Genomic DNA, 14,176 nt, shown 5'->3' with positions numbered 1-14,176 from the left:
TATAGCTGAGAATGTTGTCACTAAGACTGCACCACTAGCAATAATGACTGCAGCTAGAAGTTTTGATGTACTTATAGAGCCTTAGGCTGCCAAACTAGTGTAGCTACACCATGTATTGATAAATAGCCCTGGTACCTAATAATAAAGATGCCCATAAAGACAATGATTGTACATCTGTCTGCTCTCCACTGTTCAGAAGGCAGTAAGGTGGGATGTCAGCAGGTGGGGTTCTAATCCCTGCCCTGACACTGATTCACTGAGCAAGTTGCTTGAACTCTGCTTCAGTTTTCCCAGCTGTACAATATGACTAATACTGCAGCACCACTGTGAGGTGGGTAGGATTAGTTAATACTTCTAGAAAAGCTGTACATTTTCAAAGTTATTTTAATACACAATATATAACTACCTGCCCATTGTCACAATGTGTACATGCACCACTACACTTTTAGATGGAATGTCTGACCTCAAGTGTCTATGATCATGTGCCTTTCAAGAGCGTAGCCCATACTGGATATAAGCCTTGATATCAAGGCGCACAACCTACCATTAATATTTCAGTAGTGTACCCTATTCTGGATTTGTACTTTCAGCTCTCAGCTAGAGACATTTCTTCAAAATGCTTAGAATACACCAATGGCAATGGAAAAAATTCAGGCCCCACCTCCTTCACCTGAACAGTCTATGGATGCTAAATGTATTGTGTATTTTTTGGCTAGATAAATAAAGTTGGAGGATTGTGTACTGTAAGTGATAAAGTACTGCAGTATTTACCAAAGAAAGCCTCTGCATTACTGAGTTCCATAAGTGAATGCTTATTAGGTATGGACTAAAGATTAAGATGAGCCAATGCAAAGAAAAAAAATCCACATAAAAATATTTGTGGCTTCTTTAGGAGGGGGGAAAACAGGCCTTCTTATGAGTAATTCTAGTAGGATTTGACCTATTAGAATAAATCTATAGTGAGGGATGGGGGTGAAATGTGTTTGTTGGTTTGGCAAAAAAACCTGCTATTTTTAATAGGAAATACTTTTAAATAGTAATATTTGTGTTGGATATGACCTTGGCAAATTTGCACTACTATATATGTACCTGGAGTCTGAATTAACTCTGTATTACTTCATGCCTGGTGAACTAGAGCCATTATGTTTTAGTTCACTGCTCAGTGTTTACCAGCCAGAGTTTCGCCTGCCTATATAGTAACTGTCCTTAGGCTCTGTCCTTTCCATGGCTTTGATTCTGTGAAGCATTGAGTTTCCTGTAGCTGGTGCATGCCCTCAGCTTCCATTGATGCTTTCAGAATCTTGCAGGAGTAAACCCAAAGGCTGAAACATTTAGCAAGTAGTGTGTTTTTAACCAGACCTGCATCTTTGGCTTCAATTATAGCCCAGGGCTACACTAGAAAAGGTTTGCTGGCAACACCGTACTGACGCACATTCCTAGTGTTGATACAGCTTTTGCTGAATATAGTTTATACCAGTTCCCAGGTCAAATCCTACTAGAATTACTCATAAGAAGTCTGACTGATGTCAATGGACTTTCACCTACACAAGTAAGAGCGAGATTTAGCCCAACATCTGTACCAAACAGGCAGGACTGCTGATCACAGTAGCAATTTGAACCTAAACCACTCCAGAATACAACAAACAAGCAGAAGAGCTGGAAACAAATTCCAGCGTCCACCCACAGAGCAAGAAAGACAGGTATCTTGTCTCTGAGAACCAGTCTTTCACATGACAGACCACTGCCTTGTGGCATTTTAGATTTTATATTAATCATTTCTGCAGCAGGGAAGAAATGACCCTTGAAACAATCTACAAGATCATTGGATCTAGCTGCAAGTCACTTGGCAGCTAGATAGCCTGAGTGAGTCTTTGTACTAACCATCATGATTGGGCTCCTGGTCATCTGGCTGAGCATCATAATTTAAGAGGTGCTCTCTCTCCACTTCTTCGTTGGCAGCATTTTCTTGATTGACAGCATGGCCTGCAGGTAGTTCTTGCATTTTGACAGACTCCCTTTCTGCATCACCTTCTTTAGGAACATTTATCCCCTCATATGGATTCGCTTCCTTTCTTAGTTCAGGAGATAGTTCTTCATGATCCATGGCACTCTTGGCTGAATCATGTGGGGGTCCTTGATCAACAAAAAGCTTCTCATCTTCTGTTTTAGGTTCTTCTTTGTTCACCGCAACCAGATCATGTATTCCTTTTGTAAAGCAATATAATCACAGTTTGTGCACTAAGCAGAGTTTTGGCCCTAGCAAAACTTAAGCCTTTAAAAAGCTAGAACAGAATCAACTGCTCTCTGCCCACCCACGTTCAATTTTTTTTTCCTGTGCAAGGACATCTCTTTAAGCTGCATCAACTCGAACGGCTGTATAGGCATAAATCAGGGTACCCTAACTTAAAGGTACTATTAGAAACCACTGCAGGATTTGTATTTCATAAGGGCTTTAAAATCTGCATAGTCTTTGTTTTATGGTAAATATGGAAAAAGTCTGAATCCCTTTCAGGTTATAGTGAGAAGATCAATTAATAATTGGACTTGCAAAGTAGACTTATTTAAATATTGAGTTTTAATGTTCTATGTAAATGCCTATTCTCACAGCATTAAAAGTGTAAAAAACGTGGGTGGATGGGTGTGCATGCACTTCTCTGCTAGCAATGCAACTGGCTTTAAACAGAATCAACCTAATGTGAGTTCTATAAATAGCCTGTAGTAGCTGCTTTCATCTTTAATATGGAGATGACAGCTCAAGGACACTACTGGTCCCAGTATACACTGCTGTGTCATTTTCACCATGTATCTGTATTCTTACAGCGTTTTGAGATACAATTCACAAGAAGCTCCTTATATAAAAAGTCACGTTGAAATACTAATCCTCTGGAATGAAACCTGCAATATGCTCAGAGTTGTATATTAAGAAAATATGGTTAAAAAAATTAAAGAGGAAACTGAATGTCAAACACACATGATGCTAAACTGAGAACCTGGCAACTATTCATTTATTCATATTTATAGAGTTTAAGGCCAGTAGGGACCATTAGAGCATCTAGTTTAAACTCCTGAATATCACAGGCCCTTAAATTTCACCTAGTTACTTTTGTATTGAGCCCTGTAACTTGTGTTTGACTAAAGGATAACTTCCAGCGGTTGTAGATGGGTCACACCTACTAAAACAAACAAATGTTTTAGGCCATTAAAGTCAAGCTCTTGTTTCAGAAAGTCTTCAGAAAAGAGAGCATCTTTTCCATAGCAAATTAGGGATACTAATTTAGGCCTACCAAACATATTGTCCTGTTACTTGCAGCGTATACCTAGGGCTAGATTCACAAAGATTAGGCACCTCATTGTCACTTCAGATGTCTAAATCCAAAATTTAAATCCTCAGAAACTCAGCTGCCACCTAACCTGTGTGAGACCCAGGTTCAAATCTCCCTCTGCCCAGTGTGGAGCCTGGACTTAAAGACAGGTTTCCCCCTTCCCAGGTGAGTGCCCTAACCACTGGGCTAGCAGGCAGGTCTCAATCTTTTTCCTGCTGAAGCAAGTATGCAATAGAGCAGGGACAGGAACCTGGGTGAGTGCACTAATCACTCGTCTACAGAGTCACTTCTTCTTTCTCTGACCCACCACCACTGTTTTTTTGCAAGAAAGGCTCCCAAGTCCAATCAGTCCTAACTCCAGGAGAGGGTTCACGACTGTCTGGTCCAGAGGTGGATGCTTAAGTCCTTTTAAGGAGCAAGACTAGTCCCTGCACTTCTCCTCAGTATTTCCTATTGCCTATCTTAGGCAGCTCCCCACTTAGCTTGCTGGCTTTTGTGGATCCCATTCTTAGGCACCGAACTCTTCCCATGCATCGTATAGGGAGCCTCAGTGCCTAAAAAGAAAAGGAGTACTTGTGGCACCTTAGAGACTAACAAATTTATTAGAGCATAAGCTTTCGTGAGCTACAGCTCACTTCATCGGATGCATTTCAGTGCCTAAAGGTAGGTGTTTCAAAGCTGAGCCCAAGTCCTCTTTGTGGATCTAGCCACTACTACTTTAATATTCTTCTGCTAATGGAAGTATTTTAATTAAAAAAAAATATTTGACAGTCATTAGCAATTAACTATAAAACTTTCCATAAGCATGGAAAAAATACAATGATCAATGTGAATCTACTGAACTAAGTTATATGCAATTTTTTTTACATTTAATTAAATTAAAATTCAATTAATTAGAAGCCATTTCTCAGCTCAGTTGCTATTAAGGTGTTAGTATTGTAATTAGCCAATCTTACCATTGTTTCCATGAGACTCAATCTCTGCTACCTTTTTTACACTGGGTGTTGGCTTTGATGCTTCTAGAGCTACATTTCCAGGAATTTTGTCCTTCTCTTGCTCCTTATCTCCTTTCTGCTCTTCCAGGTCATGCAGTTGGAGCTCTGGTCGATTAAAAGTTGGCAGCTGAATATTACCCTTAAAAGCATATACAGACATATGTGATTTGTCCATCCAAATATTCCTACGCTCAGATTTTTAATCCTGACTAGAGAAATCCAAATGCATCTAAAACCAATTCAAGAAATAGACTTGAACTGAAATCTTCATTGGAGTCAGAAATAAAACGCAACCCTGATAAACAGGCAGCAGCACAGTTTCCACAGACAAAGCAATTTGGTATCATGCCTCTTCCAGTACTATTCTACCCAGTACCATCAGATTCACTAGTTCTATGCATAGTGCATCAGGGGCTACTGTTCTCTGAAGCAACGTTTCCGAGCAGGAAGGACATGTCGGTCTGGAGCATCTAGAAATAGTTTTGGATACAGAAAAAAGGCAGTGCAACTTGCCCCCAGGTTGCCATGCTGGGCTGGAGGAGCTACTGATGTTTTTTCAAGGAGGGCTTAGCTTTCAATAAGTTTTGGGAACACTAATTTATGGCAGCCTAATTCAGATATATGAATTAGTTCAACCTGGACTGTTCTGATGTTACCAGTTAGGAGTCCTGCCCTCCTCATCTGCACTCAATGCACATATTTTTGTTGTTTACTTGTCGTAATGCCTGATCACAAGTTTATCCAAGCTCAGAGAGTAGGTGAGTGGCAAACAGATTAAGATGGACATCTTGCAAACCCGTAAATGCCGCCATATCCAAAAAAGGATTGTAATCCTTCATCCACCTCATTGGGACCATCTGCTTCTTTATCACACCTGTTGACCACCAGCAGGACTGTTCACAAAGGCAGCTAGTAGCTAACAAGTGTGGCTTTAGTACAGCAAATGCTTTACAAAGCCACAGAGACCACTTTGGCCATCACAATTTGCTACAGCATGAGTGTTCATTGATACAGAGACTGTGTGCACAAGTAACCACATAGCAGACATCAGGATCAGATGACAAGGTAAATCAGTCACAAAGAAATGTCAACTGAGCTCCAAATATGGTATACAGAATATGGAATAGTCCAGTTTATTTGAATCGTTAGGGGTATTCTGAGGTCTCAGATAAAGTGGTTTCAGATGAAAGGAGGAAGCTGGTGGCCTCACTATAAAGAAGAAACTCTCTGGTCCACCAATTCAGGAGTGCAGCAAAAGGAATGACAATTGGCTGGCTCTACTGGGGCATGCACCAAGAAACCCCAGGATAGAGGTACTCCAGGATTATGAGAACCAAGCTTCAGTTAATCAGGTTTCACTGTAATGCAATGGAATTAGGCTAAATATAGCATCAAGAAAACTCCTTAACAGTGAGATCTGTTAAACTGTCAGTCTCCCCCAGCTAAGCAAAGCAAGGGCCACTGAATAATTTACAAGTAGGCTAGAGATAGAACACTAGAGCATATACCAGGAAACCCTTACTCTAGTGAACTGCTTAAAGTTTAATGGTGGTAAAAGAATATCAGCTTAAATGTTCTGCCACTTTAGAAATTCAGCCATTGAAATTTTAGGGGCAACAAAACAAAACAAAAAACAAAAAAAACCCACTCCTATAAGCATTTTACTGGCTAAATGCTAAGCTAGTTTGCTTTTACAAGCATAAAACTGAGCAGCACTTTAAGTTTCTGCTGTCCTATATCAACTTCTTGCAATTTGAAAACTAGGCTGTAATAAAGCTCTTACTTCTTCTGTAATAGAGCTCTTTACAATGTGTACAGGAGAAGAACAATTCTACATAAGATCATAGAAGCCAGGGAGCATATAAAATATTTTATAGGCCCGGTACATAAACTATCAATGCCAACAAATAGTGTAGAAAATCACATGCACCCTGCACAAAAAAAATTTCCTGCCTGAGCTTCAGTAAAGCTAGAGATGAACCAATATTGGAATAAAGTATTTACAAACAATGTCTGAATAATACACACAAATTCACTTGGACAGTATTTGCACCTTTGTGTATTATACAAACATTTATACAGCAATTTGTTTTCAAGAATGTCTATAAGGAAAAAAAATACTTAAATAACTATGAAAATGTTTAAGGCTTATGTAGAAAGAGTGTGTGTGACATATTAAAAATGTCCAATTTCAGACAAAGTCAGGGCTTTGACTTGGGTGACCAAGCACAGCACAAAGAGCAAATACTCAGCCCATTCATTTACTGAATAGTACACAAGTAATCCAAAGGATTAAATAGGTTTGCACAAAATATTTGAACAATTTTTAACAATGAACAATTGCCAAACAGAAAAAAAGGCTAAACTGGAATACATTTATTTGTGGTGCATAGCAGACATTCAACTTTCTAGGTAACTCTGAATAGAAGACTTTTCAGCCTCAACACAAACCATTTTTCATTCTTCAGATTACTTTATAAAATGAAACTGCAACACCAAAACCCTTTAAGGTACAATTAATGGGAAATCTGCCTTATAACATATTACTTTAAAGCTTGTTTTTTAAACTTGTGTTTTAATTTTAACATATGAAATGCTATGCACTGTCAGTATCCTGCCTCCTCCAGCAGCAGCTGCTCTTCCCACTCTCCTGGTGGCAGAGGTCGATCGCAGTTACTGCAGTAACTGGACTCTTGGTGGTCCAGTCAGCAGTGCTGATCAGACACGGCATAGGTCCCCTTCCAGCTGGGGTTTTCAGTCAAAAACCAGACACTTCCAACCCTAGATAAGCCTCACTCAAAACAACAGAGGTCAAACTGCAACTTCCTCATTTATTTATCAGAAACACTAACCTCACAAGCTTAACAGGAAGATCTAGTACATTATAACAGAAAAAAAAAATCATGAAAATCTTCTGCTATTTTATATATTAAAGGATCAAAGAGTAGCATCCTATGCTACATAGCACAGCTCCACTGACATCTTAAATAATGGTACAACTGACTTTCTGAAAAAAAAAAAAAAAAAAAAAAAAAAAAAAAAACCACCACATCACACAGGCTTACCTGGTAGTTTTTGTTGGAATTTTTCAACAAGTCTTTGCTTTCCTTGGCCTGTGGTGCCTCACTGCCTTTTTTTGTGACCTCATCTATCCTCTCTTCACATTGTTCTTTTAATTCTTTCATCTGATTGATGCACTGGGACCTTGAGGGAAAGAACAAGTAGTTTATAGAGGTACTGTCATCCCAACATCTCTAACAGACAATTTTTTTTTTTTTTTTTAAAAACACCTCACAAAAGGTGCATCTCTTTCCTTTTTGCTGATTTCCTAGTCCTACATTTGCATAGTTTGAAAAAACAACAACAGAGAAATAGGAGGTGAGGCTAGAATCATCTGAGGGGACATCTCCATGGGAAAGTTGTACTGGTTTAACTAAATGAGTCACTCTATATTGGTTTAGTTAAACCAGTGCAAAAGGTATGTTTTGGTTTAAACCAGGCTTATTTTTGTTTACCTTAAGTCAATTAGGAGCCTCTTATGTGTCTCAGGAGCAAAGACCAGAAATTACAATTTGACCTAGTAAGTTACCTTTTGGCGGGAGAGGAGAAAATAACAAGGAACCAGGGAGATCTTGGATGCTGTTGTAACAATTGGGCCTACAAATTTACCTGAATTGTGAGCTCAACTGTAAAAAGCAGGTAAAAGTTCATACGATGTTACATAATCTATAACAACAAATGTTGATGGAAAAAGGTATGAAAGGGAGATAGACAGACTGAATTAGTCTGAACAAAAAAGGACAAGTTGATGTAACTCAAGGACTGTGTTGAAGTTATGGAGATGAGGAGCCGGAAGTTAATGAGCCAAAATCAATTAACGAGTCAGACATTAGGCCTAATTGATGAACAATGTAACAAAGGAATAGGCTATGCCACCCATCGCTCCCTTTTGGGGTCCTTAAAAGAAAGAAATTTTGTGGGGAAAGCTGGAAAGAAAAAAGAACAGACAATGGCTACTGAAGCAAGCTTCATTACCATAGCTGCCACCCACACTGTTTTCTGGGACCCCAAGATTTCATCATCCTGATCTGGAGAGGTGTCCTGACCAGACTGGGCCAGAGAGAGAGAGAGAGAGAGAGAGAGAGAGAGAAGGTCCCAGGTGATATCGCCACCCCTACCAGCTCCAGCTGAACCCAACCACTAGCTGAGATGACCGTTATACCATCTTTGATACCATCTAAGAGATAGTCAAACAAGGGGGCTTTTCCTTCTAAGATGGATGTCAACAACAGCAGCAGTGACATCTCCAGCCCATCTCAACTAACTTCTCTTTTCCCTAAAAAGCCAGTTATTACTACCCAAGACATTGGTTTTTTTGATGAAAGATTTTAAAAGACTCTGCTGTCTGACAATGCTAAAATGAAGGCCTAACTTATTTTACATTTCAAATGCTATAGCTGTTTTTCCTTCTTTTCTGTATCTTTAATAAAAAGGTTTAAAAAAAATTTATTGGTGTGTTTGCCATGGTGCTAAGCTGGCTGATGAACCAGACTTTTTTCAACATCATTTAATGTTAGACAGTGGCAGGGTTATATTAACACTGTTAGCTTATTTCATTTAAATTAATATAACAGTGCCCATTCAGAAGCATTTTGTATTAGATATAAAATTACCATTAGAAAAAACGATGTTCTTTCAAAATGTGCCTCATTTCTGAAAATATACTCCTTTCTTAGTTCTTTACTGAAATGCCACTGCAGCAAGTGCCAAGAAAACAGAGGTGAACACTTTAAAAAGAGAAAGTCATGTTGCAAATAGCTCAGCTGGCATGTGACTTCTCAAGATGGATGGGGGAAATTACACATTTCAAGTACTAGCTGTAAGCCTTTAGGTAGTGATTCTGCATAGAAACAGTTGGACTGATGACATTCTCTGAATTAATGGAATGTTAGGAGGTAGCTGATAGCTTCCTCCCATGCCTGCTGCATGAATGTAAGTTAATTTAGCAGAGATAGGGAAGTGCTTTAGTTTATTGTGTTGGTGGGCTCAGAACACTTCCACACACAATGGCCCAAGAAGGATAGACAAATTTGCCCACAATAAACCGCAAAAAATTGCTAATGTGGCTCAGTTTAGTGTACCACCGAGTACCATGGGATATGTCTCCAGAAATTCTAGTGCTTCACCCAGATTGCTGCAACACCTGTGTAGACATGGCAACACAGGTATGACTCAAGTGTGGCTTAACAGTGAGGAGACTCACAGATGGGCATGGCTATCTCAAGTAAACTCTGCAATGAAGACATATCCCAAGTGAGGAGGTCATTTTTTTTTAATGCAAGAGTCAAAAAGGCACTTACTTCGCATCTAGAAAGGAAAGGAAGAGGTAGACAGATGTGCTGTTGAATGTCAAGTTAGTGACCTTTGCTAATATTTTGTTTGTGCTGCACTAGGAGAGTTTTGGCTTTACAAAAGCATGATTTGGCTGATTAACTTCTAAATGTAAGAAAGTCATCAAACTAAAGGAAACACCTAAAATTAATAAGAGTGAACACCACAGACTGTAGAAAAACTGAGCACGGGCATGCTCAGTTTTATTAATTAATAATTAATATTAGTTTCTTAACTTCTGGGGGAAATAAGGAGATCTAGAATTGTCTTCACGTAATGTGGGAGATTTTGAGAATTTTCTGGGAGATCTGTAACAGGGTTCTAACTGTAGCCTACAAAGACTGGCTTCACTCTCCGTTTTATGTATGCTTACATACTGCACATGCTTATAAAGCCAACTCTTGTAACCACTTAGTTTTTAGTTGTTGCTGTAGAATAATTTTGGTTTTTGTGAAAGGTTGCGGATCAGCAATTCTGGAGATTAAAATCCTCTGTTCATGCACATGACAGGTAAAGTGCACATGGCAGTACGTCAAGCTTCTCCACATTGGTGGGGGAGATCAATGTGCCCCATCCACACCTGGAAAATCTACTGCTCGTAAATTCAGTCCCCTGGGCCTGTTCAACGATTGACCTCTCTGTCAATACTAAATAAAATGTGCCAATTACAGTACCATGTTTGCTGTACAGAGAGGTGCACTGGCCATTAGGAACTAGACTGAGACCACCAACTGATTTCATATAGGCCACCAGAGAGCCACGGGGTCGTACTGATTTTTCACTTACTAGCGCTGCAGAGATTGAACAAATTATTGAACTTTTTATTTTAAGAACAGATTAGTTAGAAGAATATGCAACTGAACATTCAGATAAGAATTCAAGAGAACAAACAAGTTTGGGTGTTTTGTTTTTATTAGCATGTGGGTACAGAGGGGAACGTTCAGAAATACTTAGTTACCCTGTACAATTAAAAACAGATTTTTTTAAAGACAACTTTTATACACGTTTTATACAGGACATAGTAAAGTTTACCCTATAGACTACCTTAGCAATAGACTACCCTAATACTCGACAAATTGCTCGGCTTTTGTTTGCAACCCTAGTTTGTTAAAATGAAAAACACACTCCAACTCCAGGAGAGGAGTTTTCAGGTTAAATCACAGAATCCTCCTGTAACTCTTGTTGGTCTATGTGAATTCTAAAAGAAAAGGCAGGACTGCACATGTATGAAACTGAGGATCTCTCGATTAGTCAGTTACTGAGGAACATACTCTCCTTTTAACTGTAATACTAGTAAGCCCATATACCTCACTGCTGACTAATGCTGATCCAAAGTCCATTGAAGTCAGTGGAAAGGATTCCATTTTGCAAACCTCCCTAATTAATGTATAATGGAAGATTTTCAAAGACACAGAAGAAAAGTTAAGTGCCTAATTTGCCTTTTGTACCTTTGAAAATATCCCCCATATAAATAATCTTAACTGCTTCAGTAATCAGCACTCACTTAAAAAGCTCAGAAATCAATTCACATTCAATCCTAATCATGACTAATTCCAAAAGCAGGAAATGAGAGTTACAGAATTGAATTAAACAAAAACAAAACTACAGACTTACTTCAGAGCTATAGTCCCCACTTCATGAATCACTGTCACATTCTTGATTAGAGAATTCTTTTAAAAAGTATTTTGTAACGTCTTAAAAATTTAGAACTCAGTTGTCTTGCTATAAGTTTTTATTTTTGACAAACAACTCCCCCTTAGTTCTCCCTCTGTTTCTAATATAATGCAAATCACCGTGGCTCAATTTAGTTGACCTCCTCATTTGTGTGTGAGCACCCACTCGTGGCATACCACTGGGAGTAAGGTTTGTTGGATCAAAAAGGACAAAGGTAATCTGAGTAGCTAGTCAAATTTCAGGCCAGGGATGCTCCAGTTGGAAGTAGAAATTGATGGAAGTCTGATTATTTTTTATGCAATCTCGTTTATTTACAAGGAACGTACAAAGTCCTGCTTCTCCAAACACAGGAGGAACCAAGCACAAAAGATGCCATTTCTTAGCTTACAGTCTCAATCAAGCCTTTTTGGCCAACACCAGACCCAAAACCAAGAGCTCTCTCTAGCTTTTTCCAGGGTCACACAATGCTCACAAGGCTATTTCTTGATTTTCTTTTCTGCTTCTGCCTCTCTCTTTTTTCTTGTTGGTTCTCAGTTTGTGTATATTTTGCCTTACCTCACACACACACACACACACACTGACATCCTGTCACAATATCCAGTGGAACCCTTCCCCACACTGGGCAGAGTCTGTTAGGCTTTGTTTTACATGTGGCTCCTTAAGTGTTTCTGATGAAGATGGGCACATTCACACATCAGTTCGAATGAGGTTTTAACTTCAACCCATAACAAGGTTTCACCCAGCTCATACTTAGGGCCCTACCAAATTCACAGTCCATTTTGGTCAATTTAACAGTCACAGGATTTTAAAAATCGCAAATTTCATGATTTCAGGTATTTAAATCTGAAATTTCACAGTGTTCTAATTGTAGAGGTCCTGACCCCAAAAAGGAATTATGGGGGTGTCAAAAGATTAGTATAGGGGAAGTTGCAGTACTGCTATCCTTACTTCTGCACTGCTGCTGGCGGCAGCACTGCCTTCAGAGCTGGGCAGCTGGAGAGTGGCGGCCGCTGGCCGGGAGCCCAGCTCTGAAGGCAGAGCCACCGCCAGCAGCAGAAGCAAGGATGGCATGGTATGGTATTGCCACCCTTACTTCTGCACTGCTGCCTGCAGAGCTGGGCCCTCAGTTAGCAGCCACCACTTTCTGGCTGCCCAGCTCTGAAGAAAGCAATGCAGAAGTAAGGGTGGCATGGTGTAGTATTGCCACCCTTACCTCGGTGCTGCTACTGATGGGGCACACAAAAGACCAGATTTCATGGTCTGTGATGCATTTTTCATGGCTGTGAATTTGATAGGGCACTACTCATAACATTACTATTGCTCCCTCTGCCACTGATGCTGTCCTTTGTGGAAGAGGAACTACCTGGTCTGGTTTGTCTGTTTGTTTTAATTTTTCAGGGTTGGATTAAAAAACAAACAAAAAAGAACAAACCTTTATAATCCAGAGGACATTCCTATTGCGATTAAAACAATTTTAGAGCAGACCAGATTAACTAATTGAAACAAATAGGTCTGCTGCAGATTTTCCTGCTCTTACTTTTCTTATAACAAAACATCCAACTGGCATTTAGTCCAAATAATTGTTACTCAATGCCTTGTAATTCTGAGTGCAGCAGAAGTACCCTGCTGCATCTTGAGAAGACAGTACAACAAAAAGAACTCTCACACTGAATCACAAGCTCACTGAAAATACACTCTTTGTCCTCAGGAGTTTACTCTAGGTGAAAGTGTTTGCATTCCTATCAAGGTGAAAGATGAGCTTAATTACTGATCATGACTAATTCCAAGAAGAGGAAATGAGAGACACTATACTGAATAAAGAGCATTTTAACCTGCTGCCAATATACAGCAATGCATACAACAAAGACTCTTTCATTTTGTGGACATGAAACCACATTTCTGAATTTTAATTTGCTAAGAACATAAGAACTGCTACAAGATCTCCTACTCTCATTCCTAGATGTAACAAATTCTTCTGAATGACTAGGTTGTGCTAAGGCTTTAATGAACAGTTTCCCTCCTAAAAGACAGTAGTACGTTTCCCACAAAATTCAGAACAAAATCTGTTAATTAAAGACTACTATAATAATTGATTTTCTCAATGTCGTCTAATTTAACATGCACAATTCAGAGCTGTAGCACTCCTGTCTGTATTAGGATATCCTTTTTTTTTTTTTTTTTTTTTTTTTTAAAAACAAGACAATTTATAGCCGGTCATGCTTCCGAGTAATTTTTCAACTGTATTTCTAATTTTAACCATTTTCTGGTACTGAATGATACTACCCCTCCTCATTTTCTCTGCTCACTAAACTTAAATTGAACTTGGAAGATTAGCAGTTCTCAATGGCAGACACGTAGGCACAGTGAAACTGCCCGTTCTTTAATCACCAGCGCCTCATGTTGTTTCATTATCACACACCATAGACCACACTATGCTAACAGCAGTGTTTGATTTTACTGCTCTTAAAATGAATTAGAAGATATTATTTATTTCCTCAAGAGTAAATAACATTGTGAAGATCTTTTTATGTTTGCCAACAAAGTAAATTACTTCTTCCAAAGGCTCGATACACAAATAAGATGGAAAATGGTAATTCCTAAGCCTTTAGAATGTCTACGTCACAAGTTCTCTCTCCATACACATTTTAAAAGTGTGACTTGTGCACTACCAAGTATACTTACGTATACATTTCTATGACTAATGAAATATGAAGTGGAATTCAGTGTTAAGGTGACAGTAAAAAGAAAGCACAACAGGTAATATAAAAAGTTAACAGCAACATTAAGTCTGAC

The 14,176-nt window shown here is 39.0% G+C and overlaps 1 protein-coding gene across 4 annotated transcripts in view; it reads right to left on the bottom strand.

Annotated features, from left to right (window-relative positions):
- Positions 1-14,176, bottom strand: part of GOLM1 (golgi membrane protein 1) — a 102,816-nt gene that overhangs the window by 4,193 nt on the left and 84,447 nt on the right. For 2 of the 4 annotated variants that reach the window (XM_043515147.1, XM_043515148.1), the window contains 3 exons: positions 7,384-7,522; positions 4,282-4,457; positions 1,882-2,210 (listed from right to left, as the gene is read on the bottom strand). In XM_043515147.1, the coding sequence (XP_043371082.1) occupies positions 1,882-2,210; positions 4,282-4,457; positions 7,384-7,522 (644 nt within the window). Of the gene's footprint in view, positions 1-1,881; positions 2,211-4,279; positions 4,458-7,383; positions 7,523-14,176 lie in introns of all 4 variants that reach the window. The other 2 variants (XM_038402289.2, XM_038402291.2) reach the window with 1 other exon arrangement.

Source organism: Dermochelys coriacea, chromosome 5, assembly GCF_009764565.3.
Source record: "Dermochelys coriacea isolate rDerCor1 chromosome 5, rDerCor1.pri.v4, whole genome shotgun sequence".
Classification (NCBI taxonomy): domain Eukaryota; kingdom Metazoa; phylum Chordata; order Testudines; family Dermochelyidae; genus Dermochelys; species Dermochelys coriacea.
The sequence above is the reverse complement of the archived record's forward strand: the minus strand, read 5'-3'. Positions and strand labels throughout refer to the sequence as shown.